The sequence below is a fragment of the Eptatretus burgeri genome, chromosome 3 (assembly GCF_056783735.1).
Source record: "Eptatretus burgeri isolate ZD-2024b chromosome 3, Ebu_testis_v1, whole genome shotgun sequence".
NCBI lineage: Eukaryota > Metazoa > Chordata > Myxini > Myxiniformes > Myxinidae > Eptatretus > Eptatretus burgeri.
In genome coordinates, this window is record NC_140963.1 from 89189970 (window position 1) to 89216416 (window position 26447).

Genomic DNA, 26447 nt, shown 5'->3' on the forward strand with positions numbered 1-26447 from the left:
CGAAAGACGAGGTGACGTCATGACGTAAAGGCCCATGAAATTTTACGGATTTCAATGTACGGGATCGCAGGAATGGAGGATCATATCCTGTGGTGAGTCCTGTGGTGTGTTCATTTACCATTTTTCATGAAGAGCGCTGTGGGGGTGCTCCATTAACAATCAGCTTGCTATCGCTTGCCAAGCCAGCCGTTCCTTATCAAGCGTTTCGTTGGAGCGCTTAAGCCCTTCGGCGTGTGCTTTACAAGTTTATTACCTCATATCACACACACGAAGCAAAACGCGGGGTTAAACAATTGGTTCACGTCATTCAGTCTGTCTCTGTCTGTCTTATCAGTTTATGATCGAGGAGAAATGTATTTAAATCGAATGTTATATTTTGACACTGAACTGAAATTATATAAAACGCTCATAGCCCGTGAAAAGCGTAGCCGCTGTGTCGCCATCTTGGTTAGCACAACTCGGCGAACTTGTTTTGCAGATCTTGGTCGTTTTGAAGATGTCCCAGATTTTAAAAGCCAGATAACTATTAAAATGCCATTTTGTGCGCCAATAAACTGCTCCAATTGGTTACGGGAGAGTTGTGGAAAGACGTTTCACAGGTATTTTTTTATATGTCAATGACCAGGAATAGTGTAATTTTACTGTGAAATATCAGTGCCGCATCACAGCTTACTTAACTCATTTGGCGTTCACCAACATGACATGACCAAAAGTATACGGACATATATATATATATATATATATATATATATATATATATATATATAAAAACACACACACACACACACAGGTTAGAGTGTCAACTCTGATTTTGGGAAGACAGCAGTTAAAACCCTGGCCAAGTCCTACCAAACACTTTTAAAATGGTGGTGCCGCTTCCTTGCTTGACACTCAGGACTTAAAAGGAGAGAGCACAGACAAACATCCATAAATTGGTAATAATAGCGCATGCTTAAACAGGCCAAAATGCCTTCTCCAGAAACTCCTATTATAACAACCGTCTGCCGTACAGTCTCAGCAGATGTCGCTCATGATGTGATGTTCTCCTTTGTTCTTGTCTGATAGAGGCGCCTTAAGTGGCCAAGCTCAACAGCAAGATGTATTGGATCAACAGGTCTGGTTATTCCCAGCCATTTTCCTTGGTAAACAACATAACATATACTTACCTTATAATCCACAGCATTTTATCACAGCAATTTCCCAGTCTGCGCATGTGTAAATGATGTGCAACGGATTGTGGTGTCGTATCGTGGTGGTTTTATTTTTATCATCTTTTTTGTGTTATGGTATGAGTGCAATAGCCCAGAGACAATGTCGCTTCATCGCGTTTGAATCATTGTAATCGCTTCAGCCATTATTGTGCGAAGCTGGCTACAAAAAAAAAAAACGAAAGAAAGAAAGAAAGGCAAAAAAAAAGAAAGGAAAAAACAAAAAACAAAACACAATTCGATGATTTAGCAATCTCCCTATTTGGAACTTTAGTGATCAAAACACGAGATGTATTCTGGCGTCTATCACTTTTGTTAATTCTGAAAACACTGGAGAACTAGAACGGCACTCGGTGGAGCGCCTAATGTTGCCTCACGCACTCATTCTGAACAAAAATACCATCATTAACTAAACATGCTACTATTATGGACCACTGCGATTATTACCCATATATACCCGTATCATCTGTGCACCCTATTGCGTCACATACAATGTCATTATCCGTACTTTTATTATTATAATTAGGATATTTATATTTAACAACCACTTTTCTGCACAATATGGCTAAATTGGGTCAATGAAGGTGAATATAAAAAAAATAAATTCAAACTATATGTCCCCCATGGCTAAGTCAATCATGTGCATGAAGTTTTGCATCGATCTGTTAAGCGGTTTTGGAGAAGATGTTTTTATATTCAATCCAATATGGCCACCAGACCAGGTGACTGATGACATCATAAATTTAATGTTTCACACATCGGGGCTTAGATCATATTGTTGTTGATCTCAGATTTGTTGGACGCCGATTTGTTGTGGATTTCAGAATCAGATCCGAGTAATGCACACAACACCCATATTCTCAGACAGTTATTTCCATAAGTGCATGTTCAGAATAGGCCCATCCCCTTGTCTGGTGGGATTCTAACTCTGATGTGCAGCAGAAGGGTAAAAAACAGGTTCCCTTCCTTTCTTATGGGATAACCTTTTCCTCTTTATGACACGTTCATGACGTATGATTTTACGGCAGTTTTCATTTCTGCACGAGCGATATTCACCATTCGTGCATGCGATAAGACAGCCGTTATCCCAAAGGAGACTCATTCTATCCCCTTTCCATCAAAACACATTGGCTTGGAAATACACGATTTATTTACACATTTTATTCTGGTTATCATTTTCACTTTGGACTTGCAGGATATTTGAGTCATGAATTACACCACAAGCTTTTCCTGAACAGTTCATTCTGACAATTAAACATGGCTGTGGTCTCAAATCATTTACCTCAGGATCCACCTTTTTCCATTGACGTTCGATACCCACCTCCTTTCCGTCGAATGACACCCACTTTTTCCATAGCGATCAACACCCCATTCAGCAGCTCTACGGATGCTAACTGGCTCGTCTTAGTGTTGGACTGAACAAAGAGGCGATAATTATTACTCGTTGACGTTCTGTGGGCGCTTCATGTTTCCGCTCGGTTGTTCCGGCAAGTGGCTGCTTTCTGGCATTCGTCCAGTGCCCCGAACATGGCGTTGTAAGCCAGGCCTGTGTTGATTGGGAGTTGCATCTTGTTTGATGGTTGGGATAGAATGAGCACAAGAATGGCCGGTTGAAGGTGCCGTGCACCGATGTGCCAATAGGCAAGCTGGATTTGACCGAGGTCGTGCTTGAGGCTCCGCCCACATTGATCGCCTATAAAAGGACGGCAGGACTGCCCTGTGGGAGTTGGTGAGAGATCCTGCTGAAGGTTGGTGACAGCTCCTGACGGTTGCGGACAGCAGCAACGGCAGTTGGTGACGGTTGGACTGTTCCTGGTGGTTCCGCTCCGTACCTGGCACTTGGCGTGCCTGGTACATGGAGATGAAAACGTGATGTCGATTGGTGTTCGAGCCTGTTTACGGATGGGTGCACAGCGACGCAGGTCGCTGGCAGTGGAAACGAGCTGGTTGTGGAGAGCTCACTTGGAGAGGTAGACCAAGGCACGCTCACACATTTTGGGTTATTTTAGTAGACGCACGACGACCTCTGCCTTGGTAAGCCGAGACCGGATTTCTTTTCCCCCTGAATGGTCTGCTGGGTACCCATATCTCATGTTTAATTGTAAAGTAAGGCATTGTGATAAGCATCTGCTCTTTGCCCATTTTTCTAAAAATGCTTGCTGAATTCTTTGTTTGGAATTATTGTGTTGATCGAACTTTGATTTGAATTCATTCATTTAATCAACAAGGAAATAAAAAGTCCTTCGGTTTATATATTTTTCTCAATAATAAATTCCTTGTTGACATTTCAACCTGTCCGTGATTGTCATTTCCTTCCATTCATCCAGCATTGTCCGAACCTAGATAGACTGGGAGATTATATAATTCCCAAACAAATTAACCTATCATAGTTAGTGTGCACCAGCGGAAACCGCTCGGCTGCCCTACTTAAGATCTAATCAAGATAAAATTGGTGCATCGCCGAGGGCGCATTCCCCAGTCAGGAGGCCATGTGACCTCTAGTTAATCGGCAAATTAGACGGTGGACACTGGAATGTATGGTTAACTGATTGGCATTCGCGGTTGTTAAGCAACCCACCGCACCACAAAGTTAATTGTGAGGGGTGGCTCCAAGTCTGGTTCTTCTGAGGAGAAACGCGGACTTACCCCCTCACAATACACTCAGTACCCACGGCCATAACAATATATATGAAGCTTTGCATTTTTCGGATAAGGATTTCGATTCAACCAGTTATGGCTGGAATGCCACTTCACCAATGACTTCATTGCTATCAGACTACATACCCCGTAGGGAGTTTATGACGTGCAAAGTTAAATTTTTTCTTTGAGCGGTTTTGAAGAAAACATGTCCAAATTTTTAAACTTTAATCCAATGTGGCTGCCATACCATGTGACCTATGACATCAGCATCATCAATAAAACATTCTCCATGGAGAGTCCCTCTGTTTTGTTTTAAGTTTCGCATTGATCAGACAAGTGGTTGCAGAGAAAAAAAATTAAAGCGAAAATATGTAGATGCGGACATACACAGTCAGAGGCGTTGCAATTGTCTCGTAACTCCTTCAGCGCAAGACTAATAAAAGGTATGGCATTTAAAGACATACAACTTCACTCGATAGTGGCTTTCAAGCATATCATTTTGAACACGCTTGATGGGGTGGCCATTTTTTCCCAGTGCAATCCCTCCATTGTGAGAACTACCATACACCATGATTGAGGTCGAAATATCATGGATTACAGCTTTTGAGCACTACCTCTAATATTGTTATTTATAGTCTTACCATGGCGAGAGCTTGACTAATGTTTCGGTATTTGTTGAAAGTGAGGTAAACACCAAGTGAGAAATGAAAGATAAATCCAACCGTCATTTATGGCAACAATATAATATTGTCGTGTTGAAGTATCCGTTAATACGGAATTCCTCAGAGCCGGGACCTTTCATCCCAAGGGATGGTCAAAGCGGTCTTCTGGCACTGTGTTCAATATTTACTCCTCTTTGCGTTTCCCTCAACGTCACTAAAATGAGGAAAATCACACATGGAGAGCAGATGACTCAAACATATTTTCTTGCACGTTAAAGGATTTATCTTTATATTGAAAAGCACAAGAAGAGAGTCGACAAGACTCTATCATAAACGGAACAAACCAAGCGAGTCAAAAAACAAGGGAGAATGGGATACACAAACTTATATTCAATAAGGACAAATAAACTGCAAAGCCTTACCCACTAGGTACCACAGATTACACTTGCACAACAACAGAATAATGCAGGCAGGACTTCCCTTTTTCTCTGATGCACAGGGTGGACACAGTTCAACCCAACGCAGCCAGTTTTAAGATAGCAGGTGCATGACGAGAGCCAATATCGATGGCGCCCAGTCAAAGTAAAACGGCCATGAGCAGGGCCAGCGATGAGTAAGCCTTCAACCAAGCCAAGTGATCCCCTTCATCCTTTTGAGAAAGAGGCCTCCTGGCCCTCTAAAAACACAGAGTGATCCCAGCTTGGGTCGGTCCCATAAGTGGCTTCTCCTCTAAAGCAGCTGTCACACCTTGACGATTTAGCCAGCGTATGCCGACGTATGAAAAATTTGTCTGAAACGCTGGCACACATCGAATACGTTATGGGTAAGTTTTGTATATGTTAAGAGCACGCTGGCATATGTCGTAGTACGCTGGCATACGTCATAGTACGCCGAGCTCGTGGACAAATTTTAACATGCTCAAAATTTTTCGACGTATACCAGCGTATGACTCACACGTTCCGCATACGCTGGCCATAGGTTGAAGGCACGTTACGCGATCGTTGACACACGTCGACACACGTTACTTGTAAGTTACTCTGAAGTCGAAACACGTCGAGGTAATGTTTAGCATACCCGAAACTTATTTCTAACCTGAGTAAGGTGTTGTAGGCATGTTTCGCGATCGTTGACACACGTTGCTTGTAAGTTACTCATAAGTCAAAACACGTCGAGGTAATGTTTAGCATCAGTGTTCCAGACTCCATGGTTTTTTTTTTTCTTCGGCATGACAGTGATGTTGACACTTCGACTTCTCATGCGGTTATAATACAATATAATTAATAGGCTGCCGCTCAACTATTTAGATCATAACCACACTAGAAATCGAAGTGTCAACATCACCGTAATGCCGAAGAAAAAAAAAACAAACAAACAAACAAACAAAAAAAACCATGGAGTCTGGAACACTGACGGGTTCCTCCTGTGAAACCCATTTTTATATACCAATTCCCCTAAACGCTGCCAATACGCCATTATACGGTAGCTGTAAGTTAGTAACACGTTCAGTAAGTTCTGTGGTCGTCCGGAAGACGTCATATACATCTACATACGTCAATATGCGTTGGAGATACGTTACAAATAGGTTCAAAGCACGTTACTCATAGGTTAGAAATAAGTTTTGGGTACGCTAAACATTACCTCGACGTGTTTCGACTAATGAGTAACTTACAAGTAACGTGTGTCGAAGTGTGTCAACGATCGCGTAACGTGCCTACAACTGATGGGCAGCGTATGTGGAACATGTGCGTCATACGCTGGCATGTCGTAAAATTTTCAGCATGCTTAAAATTTGTCGACATACTCGGCGTACTACGACGTTTGCCAGCGTGCTTCAGCGTGCTCTTAATGTATAGAAAACTTACTCATAACGTATTCGGCAAATTTTTCATACGTCGGCATACGCTGGCTAAAACGTCAAGGTGTGACAGCGGCTTGACACTTCAATGTCTAGTGCGGTTATGATTTGAATCGTCGAGCCGCAGCCTTTTAATAGGCTACGCCACGTGATTGTCGGCGATACGCTGCCGCGCTATGCATAAGTTAGGCTATCGTTGGGCATAGGTTGTGAACGCCGACAACATGCTAAGCATTCGTTGGTATAAGTTATCTTTATGTTATCGAAACGTTCTGTGTACATTACTAATACGTCCAACTTGTTATGAATACGGCCAAAACTGGAAAAAAAAAACATCAAAAGTTCAGCGTATGCCAGCGTTTTACATACATTTTGATACATTGCCATACGCTGGCTAAAACGTAAAGATGTGACAGCGGCTTAAGTGAGGTCTCCATCCTCCTTTTCACATGAGCCTCTCTGTTCTCTCTCCTGAGCCTCTCTTGCATGAGCCTCTCCACTGAATTCTGGTCTCCACTTCGTAGATGGAGTTCTCCCACGAGCCTCTCCTTGTCCTCTCTCATGGTCTCAAAGCCTCTCCTAGTAGACTCTTGTGCACGAGCCTCTTGCACACTGTTCTCTCCTGATGGACTCTCGTTGACCCCTGTGCTCACCAGTCGACTCTTGTGCATAGAGTTCTTTCTTGGTCAACTCAAGTGCTCCTCTTCCTCCTCTTTTCTGGACTCAAGTGCCCACCGTTCTCTTCTTCCTCCTGGGCGGAATCTTCCTCTCTGGTGCCACCCACAGAAGCCACCCCGATAAAAACACATTTTCTTCTGGCGCCACAGCACACTGGCGAAAGATCGTAATTGGCCTTTCACACACGACACATGTGCCTCTGTGATGGGAAGTCCTCACCTTGGCCCGCCCACAAGGTTTTGCATATACATAATTAATTAATATATCTACCCCGTCTATAAATTACGTATGCTGCCTCCTCAGTGTCACGTGTAACAAATGACTTACTCTGACAGATCCCTATTACATGGCAATCTAACCTACTCGAAACACACTACACTTTCACTTGTCTTGCTATGGTTCTCTTCTTCCTTCCACGTAACAATATGAAATGGAAAAATAAATTCCAGAATCCCTTTGATTTATTTTTAATGATAAGTGACCAAAGTATAGATTAAGACAAACTGAAACAGGAAATTTCATTCACTTATATTTTATTTAAAAAAAAAAAAGAACAATGCAAATAACAGTTCAAAAGGTGAAGTGTGATTTGTAAATATGTGTGGTGCAGTGAGGCAAGGATAGCACATGTGGTGCTTCAACATTTGCGTGTGCACAGTGAGGCAGTTCATGCGTGTGGTGCGGTGAGGCGGGGCAGGGAAGAAAAGCAGTGAGATTAGTCGAGTATGTCAAAGTGAGGCAGCAGATTTCTGAATTTGCTCCTTGAGAATCATGATAGAATGCCGCTGCTCAGGTGGGAGGAGGGAGATCTGATCTGGCGTGAGCTGCAACACCTGCATGATGAGAGCTGCCTGCAAGGTTTTAAGGAGAGGTATATAATTATGAAGGGGATGTCACAAAAGATTACTTTTGAAAGAGGAGCGAGTCCATGTTGATGAACTCCAAATAACTAGAAGCTGAACTCATCTGTGTTCACAACATAAGTAAAAATAAATAAATAAATTAATAACAAAAATGCGTTGCAGAAAACACAGGGGGTGAAGAAACCTAATATGGATGTTAAATACAAATTTTTCGAAACAAAACACCAAAGCCACAGAGTAGCCTTCAGCAAGGATACTTTAAGTTGGTGAATAAATTATTTTTTTTCATGACACCTGTTATATTTTTCACAATACAAAGCATAAAGTAAGTGAAACTTGCTTTTTCCTGATCCTGAGGTGTAACTGTAGTTTGTCCAGGGCTGCCTGGTCCCAGTGACCTTGGGACTTGTGCTCTGGCATCACATAAACGAATGTCTCCTCGACCTGGGAATCAAGTATATGAGCAGCCAGAAATGAAAAATGGGAAAGATGAAAAGAAGACACATGAGCAAATTCATAGAAATGATAAACGCCTTTCCTCTGCATGATGTGTATGTATTTTCATAAAATCATCATAAGTGGGAGAAATAAATTGGCTTATTTGGTTTAATGCAATTATTTGCGAGCCAATGACAGTAGAAATGTTGTTTTACTTTGTCAAGCTTTAAACTGCCATTTTATGAACAGGCTCAAAATAATACTGTTGTGGTTTTGGAAGACCCTGGGAAGACACATCCAACACTCAAGGGTTCCACAGTGAAGGTGTATCTGTAGAAATTTTGTTTAGCTAAATTGCTTCTGCCCTCGTATCAGTGGACCGAAAAATGTGTTGTGTTTGTGCAGCAGATTCGAACTCCCTTTTTAATTCTTCTTTCAAAATCCCCCCTTCTTCTTATCTCTCACCCCATCTATCCACACCCCTTTGCAGCAAATCCACATTTGCATTGCAACGCACAATGCACCTCACAAAAGTCACATTGAAACTCACTACAAATCAAAACCAGCGCATCATAAAATGCATCAAGAAGCGGAACCGAGAGTGCAAATCTTGTCAATGGACAAGCACCAGCAGGACAAAGCACCACAGATGGGTGAACTTCGGTGTGAGCTTCATTGTCGAACCATGGACACAGCCTCTGAGCACAGCATGGCAACAGGAGCTCACCAATGGGGAAACGGCATTGCCAAAGCTCAAGGGGCAGGCCCCAGAACCACGCCTCCCGATGAAGCTTTATAAGCATGAGAATTCTCGGACTTGCGGCTGGGACGTGTCCTGGGAAAGTCAAGCTGGAGCCTCTGCGAGAACGAGAACGAGAACGAGACTATGCAAGAACGAACAGGCTGGTGCCACGGTGCAGAGAATGGACGAGCCGTGGAGTTTCCCTGGACACGCCGGCTGACACACTGACTCACACTACTTCGATCCCTACTTCGAACTCCTTCACTTGGAACACAGAAAGAGTAGTCAAACATTACACACTCGTCCCGTTCAGGGCAGGCTTACTGATTCGCATTCACAATTTCCTGTCGCACCACAAACAATCACCCGCACTTCTCCACAATGGCACACATCATTTACCCACCCTCTTCTCTCTCCCCACCCCTGTTTCATGTTGGGACCGATGCAAACCTGCAGGCTTGCATCGGGTCCCCAACAAGCCCTGTCTTCTTCTTCTCTCTCTCTCTCTTATCTCACTTCACAGAGTATGACGTGCCTACATGTGTGTTCTAGACAGGCAGTTCTGCCCCATTGCTCCGTTATGGTTAGTGATTAGCCAACGTCCCACTCACGGTATCGCTCGGCCGTTCTTGATTGACAGCAGTGGAGCGTTGGACGTGAGGACCCCACCTAAATGAATCGTCTCAGACAAATAATTAATCTCGCCTCACACACTCATTCTGAAGAAAAATAACATCATCAACTGAACACACTACTATGATGCATGCAGCCATAACATCCATACACCATATTAGCGAACGCCGTGAGCTTCATACTTAACACGTGCATGTGAGAATCGGAAACAACAACAACAACAAAATACCCCTGGCTATTTGGAATCTGTGTGATTGGATTTGACCTTTTGCTTCCGGTTGTTTTTAAACGCTGTGCGGTGTATAAACACGATTGGGTTTTATTTCTATCTTGTGAATATTACTTAACGTGTGAACATGAGAGAATAGGAAACAACAAAAATAACACAATACCCTGGCAATTGTGAATCCGTGTCGTTGCCTATGACCCTTTTGCTTCCGTTTTTTTTTTTGTTTCCGGTTTTTGTCATGGGGAATGATGCATGCCAGGAGATCATGACCGGAAGTGTTTATTTATTTATTCAATTATTTTTTTTCCCAAAGTTAATTTTATACTTCCGAAAGTGATTTTTTTTCATGACAGGAAGTGTTTATTTTGTATTTAACATTACCGGGAGTGATTTTGAAACTCTTTCCGGAACTTACATTTTCTTTTATTCTTGACCAGAAGTGATTGTTTATTTATTTATTTATTCAATTATTTTTTTCCCAAAGTTAATTTTAATAAAGAAATCTCCTACATCATCAAAAAATATTTTTTAATCGTGGTTTACATTATTTGATCGCTGATCCCGAATCCAGGCCGAAGTAAGCGGAAATTGCGTCAAAATCATCAGCTGTGCGGCGCTTACATGTACCACGGTATAGTTGGCAAGTATACAGTTGTGAACACGTTATAGGTAAAGTCAGAAGCGAATGCAAGAAGAATTCTACGTTCGCTTCTCGGCTTTGCCTATTCCATATTATTTCACATACATTGCCATTATACATAGCTTTATTGATTAAATTATATTTAACAACCACTTTTGTGCACAGTAATGCTGAATTGCCTCAATGAAAATGAATATGAAAAATACAAGTCTGAAGACGACAATGGTTCACGAGCGGTATTTGACGATGTAGATCGTTTCAGAAGTCAAGGATGACACAATGTGATAATTTTTGACCAAGTTATAAAAATGATCAACATGATGTGGTACGGGCGACAGGTTATTAGCTGCAAAATGTTGAAAACCCGGTTTCGTTTAAAAACTTTCAAAATTTGACCTTTGCATAACCTTTAAAGGTCACAAAACAATGTTGTGGACATTAAAATAAGGAAACAGGATACGTGCTATTGTTGTGGAGCCGAGCGTCGGCTGCGAGCACGACTGCTAGGTGGAGCAGTAGGGTCGACTCTACCGAACACCCAGAATCTAGATCGTACCGTTCAGAAAACTGCGAGGGTACGGGTCCCTTACCGGACCGTGAATCGTCAATAATTCCACCACGTGGGACAGGGTTATTTGCCAAACTTCAAAATACCTAGAGACCCACGTGACGAGTTACTGAATATTCACATCCTCGACGGAGCTCGAACGGGACGAGCAGTTTCCGTTCTCGAACCGTGCGTAACCCGAGCGGATGGTTACCGAGATCCGTTGGTCCAATCGTACATCTACAGCAACAATGGCCTTTTTAATTCTCCAACACGCACCTTGCTAAACCAATAAAGGAAAGGACGAGGATGAGCTGAAACATTCAACAAATGGGGTATTTATTAACAGTAGGTGGGGAAGGAGGGAAGCACGTAAGGGCAGAGTTATCACGACTAATAGAAATGCCAGTATGAACAAGGCAAAAAGAGCACTGAACAAGTTACAACTTAAAGACGGGGCCCCAGACACACATGCGCACACACAAATACCCCAAAAAGAAAATGGACCTTCCCGCCTCGTGCGGCCCTTGTCGATCCGATTCGGTGGGACTTGAACCCGCAGCTCGATGCCGCTGCCAAACCCCGGGTACGGAGGCAGCGCCAGGCTCCAGCACGCGGCGAGACCCGAGCCAGCGACGAGATGCCAAGCGAACCAGAACCCGCGCTCGAGATGTCAGGCGAACCAGAACACGCGCTCGAGATGTCAAGCGAACCAGAACACGCGCTCGAGAAGACGGGGCGCCGATTATTTGTTCTCTGTTCCCTCCGCGTCTTCTCGGGCGCGGTCCGCTCACCTCCGATTGGCCGGGCCGTCTCAGGCGATCCGCTCGCCACCCATTGGCCGGCGTGTCGTGGGAAAGTCAAACTCTGTGGCCAGATTGGACAAGGGGCATGCCCCTGCCTTCCTGGGCGGAGTCTCAATCTGATGCGATGGAAATCTCCGCCCACGTACGTGGTCGAATGCACGTAGGCAATGGTGTCAGTGTAGGAAGCGAGGTGAAGGCGTGTTGTTGTTATAAGGGGTGTACAAATGTAAAAGAAAACCCTAACTATCAAAATAATTCCGCAGCGCATTAACATTTAATTACCCATTAAACAAGGAACGGGACCCAAAGTAGAAACACACACTTACCGATATAACTGAGCTATAGGGGGACGGCTGTCTGTCTGTGTGCACAAGGCTTCCAAATTCGTAACACTATAGCTTATTGGGGTTAGTTCGTCGAAGAAAGTCGAAAACCCGGCTCGATTCCCACAACTTTGAAAATTTGACCTTTGTGGCCTTTAAAGGTCAAGGATTATGACCTTTGGTGCAAAACTTCCTCTGGAACATTCCAGGAACAATATAACGTCATATAGGCTATAGGGCATTTCGCATTCCTCGGATTATCCATACTTTGATGAAATCAGCGTAAAAACAAACTTGAAGGGGGTGCCACGGGCAAGGTGTTCGAGATAGAGCAAAATGGTTTCAAGACTTTAGGTGGGGAATGACCTCAAGATTATGCATAAAAAAATATTGTCATCCCAGCTCTCAAAGTTTGGGCGGTCGTATGATTTTTATGGCAAAATTCACGATTTTCTAAGTTTTTGACCTTGTGACCTTGACCTTGGGATGAAAATGAAAAATCACACAACGACAAGTTTTAGATCATTCATTTTGCTATTCAAATACCGAAAAACCCATTCCATTCAGTCAATTCTCCAGAAGATAGATTTTTAATCCGACTTCCCCCTATAAAATGGCTATTTTTGGGGCATAGCTCTGCCCACAATGGGCGTAGCACGCCCTCATCCAGGAAAACAACTAGACATTGATATCGAACACATAACCAAGTTTCATCAAGATCGGATCAAAGTCCACAGAGTTATGACAGACAGACAGACAGACAGACAGAGACAGCTCTGGACAGACAGACACACACAGACATAATGAATATACTGGTCACTCTGGCTGGCGCTCGTGAACCAAAAAAAAATCAAACTATATTCCCCATGGAGAGTCAATTATATATATGAATTTTCGCATTAATCTGTTAGGTGGTTCTGGAGAAAAAGTTTTACATTTTTATTATCAGTCGCATATGGCCACCAGACCACATGACCGATGACAAATTTAATTCTTCACTCACATCAGGTCGTAGATCACATATATGGTTTCAATTTTTTCAGATAAGGATTTAGATTCAACCAATTATGGCTGGAATACAGAGATGCCAACTTTTGGAAATCAGAATTAGGGAGGATTTGCAACCGACACCAAATAATGTGCGCAAAGCACACATCTCGAGCGCGGAGCGCTCGACCCTTGCGGCGGGGTCCAGGGCCCGCCTTAGGGCCCTGGAAGCTCTGGGGTTCTAGACGCTCTCTAGTGCCCTCTGAGCCCTATTTTGGAGCATTTAACATGTTAAGAATTCCCACTTTTTGAACAAAAAAAGGGGAAAATTGTGCACTTTTTAATGTTACATGTATGTTAATATTAGTAAGTTAGGGGACAATCAAAGATTAACAAAAAGCACAAAAGAAGCAATATTTTTCTTACCTTACTGGCTGGTACTACTGCTGCTTGCTTTTTCCATGGCAGCTTTGCTGAGTGACAGCTGTGTGGCTCTTTTAGCCCTTCTGATTATGTCTTTGCTGTATTCTCTCTGGTAGCAAGGGGTGCTATGAGCTAGTTTTTCAATTAAGAGAGCTTCCAGGGTTTTGACACTCAAATTGGGACGAAATTCAGTATGATTCTTCCGTACAAGACTGAGTGCCCGCTCACATGATGCGTTCGAATGAGGAATGACCAAGATTCCCTTCATCACTTTGCTCAAATTAGGATACTTCTTGGCACCAGTGCAGGGATCTGTGAGCTGTGAAATCCGATGCCACTGCTCATCCACTCTCACTGTCTCAGTAGCAATTGTAGCTATGGAGGCGTCTGCCTGGTAGTGAGCGAATTCACTCTCAAGACTGTCTATGTCACTATCACCGCCACTGAACAGACAGGGGAATTTCTTGATGAAAAACTCCACACAGTCAAACCCCACTTCTTGGTGTAGCTTAACATCCAGCACCTGAGCATGCTTGGCTAATTCATCATCTAGCGGCCAGGTTTTGAAGATGTAATTGCAGGCTTTCACATAATATGAGCGAACTGCACTGAAGAAACCTTGGATGTCTGACTCACTCAGAGTGAAGGTGGATTTCTTGAGACTCCTTTGTTCCCTTATATACAGTTTGGCATCGTTCCCAATCATGAGGTCCTCATCATTCTTCTGATGATTTCTGTCAGAGAAGGGTACATTTACCAGAGCAACCGATGACACCGATGGTTTCAAAAACCGTACGAAGATATCTTTCAGAAGACCATTCAATTCTCCGTGCAGGAGATGAATACAGGGTTCGTCTCTTTGGAGCAGAAGATTCCCCTTCTCAAAAAGCTTGTTAGCATATCGAAGGAAGAAACAATAGAGTTTTGTTTGTGGAGACAAGAACATCCTGTTGACATGTTTTTCTCTAGATTCCTGCACAGTGTTTGAGGAAGATGCGCTTTTAGTTGTAGAACTCGTAGTACACTTAGCCGCAGGGCGATCACACTTGCATTTACTGCCAGCAGAAGAGGTCAGACTCGTAGTACCAGATCCAATTTTACGTTTGAGGAGAGAGCTTGAGGTAGGTGCAGCCAAGGAAGAAGACCTCTGATTCGAAGGTTTTGCTGAGCTTCTATCAAGTGATTTGGCAAAAGCAGAACTTAACTTGGGTCCTTCTTTGCCTGTAGATGGGACTATCACAGTCTTTCTCGACTCTGAAGGGATCTGCTTTGTAGATGAACGTGATGAAGGGCCGGTGATGCTACCTGCTCTCAGCATTGGTTTTGGTGCTGTCCCTGCTGTCTTCTTCGCAGCAGATACTGCAGTGGTAGTGGTGAATGCTGCTCCACTAGTGCTTGATCCTGCAGTGCCAGTACTGGCAGTAGATACAGTGCCGTCCTTCTTGCTCGTTGTTAGAGTCTTGGCTACAGTTGGTTGCATTTTTCTTCGTACTTCTTCTTTGAAGAAGAGGCGAAGTGGCTCCCACTGTTCAATCAGCCTGTCTAGGCACTGACCAAGGGACAGCCACCTTGTTGCGACATGCTTCAGAATCTTGTGTGTCGGGGCATCACAGAGTTCTTGCAGTGCTTTCACTCCTTTGACGCGTTTACTACTTTTGTCCAAGTAGTAGTAAATATCGATGAGAAAGTCATCTAATTCAATGGGTAAGGCCTGAGCCGCCTTCTTGGCCGTATTGTGCATCATATGACAAGGGCATCCCATGATTTTGCACTCTGGATTTTGTTTGTGGATATAAGCAGCGACTCCTTTGTGCTTGCCCACCATGACAGAGGCATTATCAGCACAAAAGGAAACACAATTTCCCCACGGAATTTTCCTGTCACTGAACTCATGATCAAGCAGTTTGAAAATGTTTTCTCCAGTGGAATCTTGTTTGCACGCAGGCAAACTTAGCAAACCTTGCTTCACAATCCCAGCACTGTTGTCATAGTACGAAATCAGGACAGGATATAGCTGGGCCTCACCACTGTCATTGCTACCGTCTGTAGCTAGGCTAAATGGAGCTAGTCTAGCAATATCGGCAATAGATGAAGCAGTAACATTTGACAACTCACCAATTATTGCTGAAGTTTTTGTTCTTGCACATCCATACTTTGAAGCAACTTTTGAATCTGGAAACATCTTTTGAAATAGAGGTCCAGCATGATCTGAGACTGATATGGGCAAGTTATGTTCCACAATAAATCCACTAAAGAGAAGTTCCGCTCGGGTAACATCCTCTTCCTCGCTTGTCCCTTGTTTGGTGAAATAATTCAGAAGTGTACCGGTACTCGTGCTCGAAGATCTCTCCTTTGCAATGTCTGTGTGCCGTTTGCTTCCAACGTGCTTCCGAATATCATCGCGACCTCCGTGCTCAACTGAAATATCAACGCTGCATACTGTACAATACGCATGATGAATTCCTCTTTCAGACTTTCGAATACACGGGTATTGGAGACTGTATTCGGTCTTGTACTTCTGAGACCATTTCTTGGTCTTCGTAAGCTTCTTTTCTGCCATTTCGTAATCAACATCGAGGGCTTGAAGCATCGGTAACTTCGAAGTCGATGTTCCACAGCTGCAGCGCGACTCGTAGAACTCTAGCGGCTGTTAAACACCGCACGGTGGTCACGACCGCCGGGCTGGTACGGGGCCCAGCTGCATGCAGTGAGCGTATCGCATGCATATACACTGTGCATACATACCGCATGCACTGTATTGCACACATACCGCATGCACTAAATCTCAGTGCATGATCGCATAAGCGAGATCCAGACCCAATGTTTCGCTGTTCCTCATTTGAATTTGCAATTTTTTACGTACAATTTGGTAGCAGCGAACGTTATGGAGTTACCACATGCTATACGTCGCAGACGATGCTTTTCATTCAATTCTCATACTAGTACATTCTGATTAGTGAACAGTGCAAAAATATCAAAATTTCGGGAGGATAAGGATAGTGATCGTAAGGGCGGGAGTTTGGGTGAATTTTCGGAAGCCTCCCGATGAAATCGGGAGGGTTGGCATCTGTGGGAATACCACTTCACTGACGATGTCATCTTTATCAGCCTATATACCCCATGCAGAGTTGATGACATATGTCAAGTTTTAAATTGGTTTGTTGAACGGTTTCAGAAAAGATGTCCAATTTTTTTCCTCTGATCCAATATGGCTGCCATACCATGTGACCTATGATGAACAAAAATGCGACAATGGATGCACGTATGTACGTATGTAGAGCCTGAAAACATATTACCTCTGTCCTTTGGCTGCGGAGGTATAAAGCAATTCCAGGTTGGAAACCGAAACCCTTATGGGAGGTGAACGTTAGTCGATGGTCACTAGCACATAAAGATAAAGCTTCTTCATCAAGAGGTTATGAAAATGAAAACACATTGACATCATTAGTAATACCTGCTTCCAGGAGTGAAATATGGTGTCAATACCCCTCTCCCTCCCTTACATAGGGATCAGTGGTGAAAGCACTTCCATATTGCACATGTAAAAGGTGAAAATTGCAAGTTGTCTCTCCAGATTGTGTACGCAGTACATCTGATAACCATATAATTGAAAACGACTGGGCCAGACTTTAGCGAAACATCAAGAAGATAGGCGAGCAGCTAGTTGTTTAAAACTGTCGCAAAAATTAACTCAGAAGTGCAACACAGCAATGATGAGACAAATGGCCTCTTCATTTTCTTGTTTAAGATCGTACAGGAAGGAACCTGCAACCACTCGTTACACTTGGTGTAGAGTCCCACAGAGACTGGATCCTCCATATATTACCATGGGTGAAATTGCAGAACTTCAAGAAAAAAAAAGGAAAGTAGCGAGTAAAATGAGACTTTATTCGGGTGGTCCAGGGTATGCTCCCCAAGAAAATTTTGAAAAATTGATGTCAAAATATAGATTTTGGGGGTGATCCTGTCGAAATTGGAACGAAAAAAACAACACAAATGAAAGCGATATTTGGGGAAGATTTTTTTTTTTTAATTTCAACGAAGCATTCATTGCTGGAGCCTATTGTTGGCTTTATGGTGAGGGGGGCTGGATTTAGATCTGAAGAGTCTTCGTAATCAAGTGCTTGGGCTGTTGAATCAACACCGGATGGGTTGACTATGGATGCTATTTCCGTATTTATTGACCGTTACGGGTCTCTCTTCTGAACTATCCATACAGATGGAGATTGGGGTCGAAAGGAGGAAACCCAGCTGGAAAAAGTGCTGCTGAAGTGGAGAGACAAATAAGCAACACAAACAAGAGTCCTTAAACCACCAAGAAATCTGGTAAATTACTGTATTAAACCAATAAACATGTGCAAAATGCTAAACAATGCAAGGGGTACACATATATAAACAGGAATGTGCTGAAGGGAAGCGTCTTAGTGTAATCTGATAAACTCTCCAACAGGTGTAAAAGCTTACAGGTGATATAAACAGTCTTGATCTCAAAATCAACCAATCACATTCAGACAGAATGATGACATTCATTGCTGTTGGCCAGCAGTAGGAGTAGTGAATGTATGTGACGGGAAAACTTCTGAAAGGAGTTCCATTGCCACATGGGAATGGTAAGTTGCCAAGGTACTTAGCTGAATTGCCCTCTGGAACCTGGCAGAGACGAAGGCAGGAATGTTGATGAAGGTTCCAAGGAGAAATCGCCTCCCGACTCTTCAGATGAGCTTCACCAACCCTCATAATGCAACGCGAGACGTACAAGGTGCCACAAAAGCAAAGAAGAGCTCTTTACATACGAGTCATTACATGGTGCCAATTTCAGGTGAAAAATCGTTGCCAGCGCAACTCCACAATAAATGTTTCCCTTTTCAGCACAACACCAGGCACAGAAGATCTCTGGAGAGTGCAGTGTGCCTGAAAATCACCAATAAATGGCAGTTGTTCGCACCCAAAACGCCAAACAGGTGGATCTTTAGCATGGAAGGGAATGACGTTTGAGGCGTTCAGAATCCGAGTCAATCCTTTATTCCAACCGTGACCCAATAACCCGCTTGTCTCTCTTCCAGTTGCACCCGGTTCCGGAAAACCCCTGATCAACCCAAGCTCAAGCATATTTACAATTTACATATTATAACATGAAAGGTAAAATGACGCAGCTAATGATCTCAATTGCAAGCAAGTTCTTGACATTTTGCGAGACGTTGAAAGAAGAATTCCTCCGAAGGAGAGAAGTAAGCCCCATCTCAGTGATAATTCAAGCAGTTTTCTGCACTTATTATAAATGGCCTACAAGGGAGGAATGAACATCAGAGTCTTCCATTCCAATCGGGGAAGCCCGCCTTTTCCTTTTCCCCACCCCATTTTTATCATTTCCTCATTCTTCTTTCAACTCAATCTCTATATTTTCATTCCAATAAAAAATTAATACGATGCCATCAATATAACAAAATAAAATGTCAACAAACACTCATGATGAAAACGAATATAAACGCCATTCCAACATGATAACCAATAAAGACAAATCACACCGGCGAGGAAAGGCGGATACGTAACACCAATATAGACTGATGGTCTCCTGCCTGGCGGACATCTGATCACAGTAACGCACTTGCAAGCTTTTGTACCTGGTAACTTCGACAAAAATATCACAGTAAAAAAACGACCATGGGAGTAAGTGACATAATCGTGGTCATCATCCGTTCCATTGCACCTATCCAGATAAAATGGGTTAAGAAAAGAATCAGCATATAGGAATAGCACCTCAATTGCAAATAATCGCGGCATGCCTTTTTGATGACAAACATACGGAAGCTGGCCACGTGCCTTGTGGTTGATCAGCATCTCAAAGAGATGGGGATCAGCCAGGCATCTGCCTGGGGGATGGCCAGATGGAGGCCCCTGGAGTACCGGCAGAAAGTGGACGCAGCGACGCACTACTCCGGTGCCTGCTCCCATACCTGACCTGACCTGACCTGATAAGGAAGCCTCCGCATGGGTCGTTACAAAAATACAGATTTCCGTAAAGTAGGGAAGGAGTTTCACCCTTGTATTACTTTCCATTCTGCATTCGGAATAGAAATATTCAAATGCAAGTGGTTTGATTCCCGACAGAGAATCACCTTTGAAATGGAAGTGCGGAGACGCAAGCCAAACTCCTCTGTTCTCCACGCCAAAAGTGCAGCATACGATGGTCGATCGGCCAAAACGCCGTTCTTTCAGGTTTTAACTTCAAGTTTATTAAGAATTTAAAGGTTTTATTGTAATGTTCACCTTCCACATATGAAAATGATGCGTTACAATAACACCTGATTTACGTCTCCCTTTTTACATCATTCCACAAATACATCGTCAAGTTATTAATATCACCACTTAATATGCGTCGCTCAACTCACACTTAAGTCACTTTAAAAGCCGTACCTTTTATTCTCAAGCATTTTCAGAACTTCCAAGACTGATAAAGATGCCATTACACAACGCTAAAAATACCAAATCTGGAGATCATAAAATCACCAAAAGAACTACTGTACTTTGCTTCACACCTAAACAAATAATGGACTGTGCTTAGATTGGTTAAGAGGCATTGCAGAAGTGTTACCTTAGAAGTGAAATTAGTGAATATGCCGTCAATGTTTCTGGGTTATTTAGTTTACCTCCGACTATGATATGTACCGTCTATAAAAATGTCGATGTTCATTGAAGGAGGAAGGAGGAGGGGCACCACCAACTTTGACAGCTTCTGGAAGAGGTTTATTTTTATTTAAACAAGTCTGGTTATTGTTTTTATACATGTGTATTTGAACATAACTGTCACCAATCAAAAAAGGGTAATATCTGAGGTAAAAAGTACAACAATGCGTGAAGTGGCAACATGAGGAACGCATCCCCTAGTTATTCCATAAATTTTGTGAGAAAAAATGTTTTGCTTTACGTCGTTTGGATATTCGTCACACTTTTCAGGAACGCTTACACGACATAAACCAGGGGCGAACAGGACAAAAAATTGATGCAATTGGTCCAGGGTTATGGAATTGTATCTAAAAAATTACCCCCGTGTGGGGGTGACGGTCATCTCTATAATACCACAAGTTCTCAATGTTCAGTTATGACCGAAGACTACTGCGCAGTTCTACTGCGCAGCTCAAACTGCGCAGTTTGGTTAAAGATGACTCAGCATTTTGGCACGCAAGCGCATGAAATTATATTTTGAAAATAAATGCCGACGTTTATATTTCGGGTTTTGAAACCTATGCACCTTCGGCGGAAAATGTTTAAATATACAAGGTCAGCTGCTATGCAATGACACCATTCACTAACTTTTACCATGCCCAGTAGAGAATATATAGCCTCCTGAAGGTAGGGCAGTTTTTGCAAACTTTGACGTCACGTGACGTGACGCGAAAACGAAAGCGAAATTCGAAAATCCGTCCCGACCAAATTTAGATATTGTCCCATAGATTCATATGCCACAATCAAATTCAAGATCGCTTGAGAAATGTAGGAGGAGATAGATTTTGAAAATCGTCATTTTCGCATTTTTTGCCAACTTTGAAGTCACGTGACACGAAAACGAAAGCGAATATCGAAAATCCGGCCTGACCAAATTCAGATATTGTCCCATAGATTCATATGCTTCAATCAAATTCAAGATCGCTTGAGAAATGGTGGAGGAGATAGAATTTGAAAATTGTCATTTTCGCAACTTCAAAAGCCTCGTGACCTTGACCTTGAACTTCGGTGACCTTGAAAGCCATACCATCGTGTACGTCTCATCGACCTCTATCAGGATCACTAATGACCAGATCTCTCGCTTCAACTTCATTGTGAACGGACGGATCGAAGGACATCGACACCCATATTATTAGGCCATGCTCGAAGAGATGACCTAAAAAGTCAAAGAAAATTCTTCACACAGAAACAACTCTCTCATATATGTGTATATATATATATATACATATATATACATACATACATATATATTATACATACATATACATATATATATATATATATATATATACATATATATATATATATATATATATACATACATATATATATACATATACATACATACATATATACATATACATACATCCATATATACATATACATACATACATATATATATATATATATATATATATATATATATATACATATACATCCATACATATATATATATATATATATATATATATATACACACACAACAGGGTTCCCGTGCATTTCTTATGAAATAATTTCCGTTTTTACCCCCCCCCCCCCGCCCCCCAGGTAAAATCTTCATTTGTCAAGGCTACATTTTTCTCCTGAAAATACAGTGAATAAGTTATTACCATTAGCTCTCCAAGCTGTTTTGTTTTACTGATGATGAGACTTGATGTGACAATACAGTATAGTCATTATTGAGATAAAAAGAAAATTACAACATTGAGTTCCTGTTTCATTATGAAATTTAATATTACACCCCAAAGGCATAGTGGCTGAATTGAATTCCAGATCTGCTTCAAATATAATAGTGATAGTTCTTATCGAGTCAGAGTGGCTGCATCAAACACAAAACATGTTTCTTATTTAATATTTACAGTTCGTAGTCCATTTACAGTATTATACAGTTTTTTTTCAGCTCCACATCTTCAACCGTTGACCAAAAGTTGGGATTTTCCTTACAACTCTTTAACCACTTCTCCAAGCAATCCACATTTCTATTTTGCTGCTCTTCTTCGAGTGTTGGCTTCAGACAAATGGCTAAAACGCTGCAGCTGCATTCTTTTTCACATGTTTACCAAGTTTGGACGAAAATAATTCTCATCAAAATGTAAAATCAATACTGCACATATCTTTCAACACAATGTCTAAACTTGGACAGTCTACACACCCGAGACCTTCTTGAGACTATGGGGAAAGGGAAAGAAATTGCAATGGAAAACTGTTGGAATTCTTAATCATCCCCAATCCATAGTCATTCACCTCAACTCACATCACCCACGTGACTGCCCTGAACATGGCGGACTACCAATAATCCCATTTGCCATTATAACAACCATGATAACATGATTATGTGGCACTTAAAATATATAGTCGTGTCAGCAGTCAGCTCATGCCAAACTCTCCACCAAGGTACGAAGACCTTGAGGATGAGCCGAATGTTTAAAGGAAGCGATCTCTAAACTGCAGAAATGGTGACGCACGTTCCCTGGGTTACCTAAGTGGGGTCTGAAGCCGCCATGTTTTTTTGGTCTGCTCAACGACGCCTCAACTTGGAGCAGGCTGCAACGATTTCTTAATGATAAACTTATTTTTATTATTTTTTTCACTTTCCTCACATGTTATCGAATGCCTGTTCATCATTGCTACAAATCGCTGGGTAAGTTGCAATGTTTAAAAACGCCCGGAGACTCCAGCGTTCATGACTATTTCATTTCTGCACATGCAATAACATCAAGAATCTCTTAAACGAAGCTGAATTACAAAATGTAAGCTCTAGAATCGAACTTAGCAGTAGTTCCGAGTCCCCCCCCAAAAAAGTGTTCATTTGTCCAATTTGGATATTCTGAAATCACTATCGCTTGCCAACCATTTAATTGGAGTGCTTAAGCCACTTGCCAAGCGCCCTACAGTGGACGGCGGTACAGTTCCTGTCGGCAGTTGCTACAAGGTAGAGGTACATATATGGGTATATTTGGATCTGTAATTGGGAGGCTCTCAGAGTGTGTGTGTGTGTGTGTGTGTGTGTGTGTGTGTGTGTGTGTGTGTGTGTGTGTGTGTGTGTGTATACATGCATTTTATACCAGCGAGGTACCTGTGCTATGCACGGGAGGGTCTGGACAGCCGATTCATGAAGGACTTGGATCAAAAATGGCAAAATTACAAGTGGCGAATGCCACAGGTGGAAACACCCACATAATTTCCTTATAGGTGGAAATATATATATATATATATATATATATATATATATATATATATATATATATATATATATATATATATATATAAATAAAACCACTACCATGTGTTACATAGACTAAAAATTTTAATTTGTAGGAAAGGTGGAGGGAGAGGGGAGGATTAAGATTGAAGAAAAAAAAAAAATCATTCCACAATAAGTACGTACCAAGAGGTGAGAAAGTTCCAATGTGAGGGTCGTCAATGGGCTGCACAGAGCGGATAAAGACAGCTGGAAAAAAAGAAGAAGAAAAAAAAGAAAAAGAAAAAAAAAGAAGACTATCAAGGTGTGCAAAAGTGCAAATACAGTTCAATGACTGAAGAGCAGGATACAGCACATCAAACACTTTGAGGTTTGAGCTCCTAAGAAGTTGGGTTATGCAGTTCCTCCTTCCAAGCGAAATTGGCCGGACCAGTTCTGTCATGGGTCTGTTATCTTTTCGTCCCTTTGTTTTCGTCCAATTTTCCATGTATAATCATACACAACATGGTCAAAAGTATGTGGACACCTGCTCGTCCAACATCTCATTCCAAAAGCAAGGGCATTAATATGGAGTAGGTCTCCCCTTTTGCTGATACAACAGCCTCCACTCAAACTAACAGGTTTCCCCCAGATGTTGTAACATTGCTGTGGGGATTTTCTTCCATTCAGCCACAAGAGCATTAGTGAGGTCAAGCACTGATGTTGGGCGATTTGGTCTGGCTCACAGTCGGCATTCCCATTCATCCCAAAGGTGTTCGATGGGGTTGAGGTCAGGGCTCTGTACAGACCAGTCAAGTTCTTCCACACTGATCTTGACAAACCATTTCTGTATGCACCTCACTTTGTTCTATCTGGGGCATTGTCAAGCTGAAACAGGAAAGGTCCTTCCCCAAACTGTTGCCACAAAGTTGGAAGCACAGAATCGTCTAGAATGTCATTGTATGCTGTTGTTTGAAGATTACCCTTCACTGAAACTAAGGGGCCGAGCCCGAACCATGAAAAACAGCCGCAGACCAATATTCTTCCTCCACCAAACTTTACAGTTGGCACAATGTATTCGGGCAGGTGGCGTTCACATGGCATCCGCCAAACCTCGATTAGTCCGTCGGACTGCCAGATGGTGGTGTGATTCAACACTCCAGAGAACGTGTTTCCACTGTTTCAGAGTCCAATTGTGGTGAGCTTTACACCACTCCAGCCGACGCTTGGCATTGCACATGGTGATCTTAGGCTTGTGTGCGGCTGCTCGGCCATGGAAACCCATTTCATGAAGCGCTCGCCAAACAGTGCTTGTGCTGACGTTACTACCGAGTTCCAAATTACCTCTGGAAGCGAGTGTTCCAACCGACGACACGATTTCTCCACATTACGTGCTTCAGCACTCGGCTGTCCCGTTCTGTGAGCTTGTGTGGCCTAACACTTCGCGGCTGAGCTGTTGTTGCTCCGAGACGTTTCCACTTCACAGTAACAGCACTTGTAGTTGACCGGGGCAGCTCTAGCAGGGCAGAAATTTGATGAACTGACTTGTTGGAAAGGTGGAATCCGATGATGGTGCCACGTTGAAAGTCAATCAGCTCTTCAGTACGGCCCATTCTACTGCCAATGTTTGTCTTTCGAGATTTCATGGCTGTGTGCTTGATTTCATTCACCTGTCAGCAAAGGGTTTGGCTGAAATAGCCAAATCTACAAATTAGAAGGGTGTCCACATACTTTTGGTCATGTAATGTGCCTTGTTGTGGTGTATTGTTGAATAAGGGCCCTGTGAGTGTTGGTTGGGCCAATTCACCCAGTCCTCAACTCGTCGGCACGCAAATCCTGACTGCCCTGATGCCGTGTGCCTTGCACTGCTTTTTTCTGCTGTGTTATCCTTTTACCATCCTAAACTTTATCTTATTCCCCTTCCTCGCATCATTTTTTTTTCACTCAGAAATTAAAAGCCTGTATTTCCTTCATTTATTTATTTGTTATTTATCACTTACTTTCTGAATTCGTCCAAACTGAATGAATTGCCTCTTACTTTAAAAGCTTTTAAAATGATTTTAAAATGTTTCACTATCCATATTTCTCTGTCTGGAACACACCAAGTGTTCCTATTCTTCATCATGATCGATTTCTCTTCTTCCTCACAAACGTATTTCCCAAAACGCTTTGTCCATCGACTGTTCCCCTGTACCTTCCGACAATACAATTTTCCTCTGTTCCTTCAACAGCCATTCATTTTACCCTTCCCGTGATGTCTGTCTGTATATCCAGCTTGGGAATCCTGAGAAGTCCAATTTGCAGAGGTTGTCTGCACACAATCATCAATTCCACTTCACGCCAATTAATGGTGTCAAACTCTTCCATGTCAATTACCTTCCCTACATGCATGGGTCCTCCCCACCCACCCCTTCTCTATGCCTCTGACATGTTAAGTGAGCAACCCTCCACTGCATGCCTACCCCTCCCCCCCTCACCGTCTTCCCAACTGCCAGAAGTACCTTTGGCTGCACCTTCCCCTCTGCTCCCACCTCTCGTTTCTGTTTGTTGTACCACCTCCCTAACAGTGACAACTCCATTTACATCTCCCTCAGCCAACATGAACCAACTTTTAACCAATCATCCAAACTCTCTCTTTCTCATGTGTGGAAATTTCAACTGTCACCACAATTGGCTTAGACATGATGGTACCTCTCTCACCAGCCATGGCACTTCAGCAAAGGACTTCTCTGACTCTATGGCCTCACTCAATCTGTGAACTTTCCAACCCAGATTTCTACCAATGTCAAATCGTTCCTCCTGGACGAGGTGATGATCAACTTCCCCACCAATGTCTCCTGCTCTTTCTTTGCTCCAATTGTTCATCTGA

At 42.6% G+C, this 26447-nt stretch overlaps 1 protein-coding gene and 1 long non-coding RNA gene across 5 annotated transcripts in view; one reads left to right on the forward strand and one right to left on the reverse strand.

The window, feature by feature from the left end:
- Position 1: 1 nt before the first annotated feature.
- On the forward strand, positions 2–22067 carry LOC147030407 (uncharacterized). 2 transcript variants are annotated; one of them, XR_015056348.1, is made up of 4 exons: positions 35–92; positions 1066–1142; positions 17894–18000; positions 21946–22067. It is a non-coding gene; the product is annotated as an uncharacterized LOC147030407 (long non-coding RNA). The 2 variants fall into 2 exon arrangements; XR_015056347.1 differs by lacking the exon at positions 1066–1142 and having other exon boundaries at positions 2–92.
- Positions 7585–26447, reverse strand: part of LOC147030408 (cleavage stimulation factor subunit 2-like) — a 92478-nt gene continuing 73615 nt past the window's right edge. For all 3 annotated transcript variants that reach the window (XM_085874423.1, XM_085874424.1, XM_085874422.1), the window contains 3 exons: positions 23786–23848; positions 8243–8350; positions 7585–7890 (listed from right to left, as the gene is read on the reverse strand). In XM_085874423.1, coding sequence (XP_085730549.1) covers positions 7813–7890; positions 8243–8350; positions 23786–23848 — 249 coding nt within the window. In that variant the 3' untranslated portion in view covers positions 7585–7812. The remainder of the gene's footprint in view (positions 7891–8242; positions 8351–23785; positions 23849–26447) is intronic.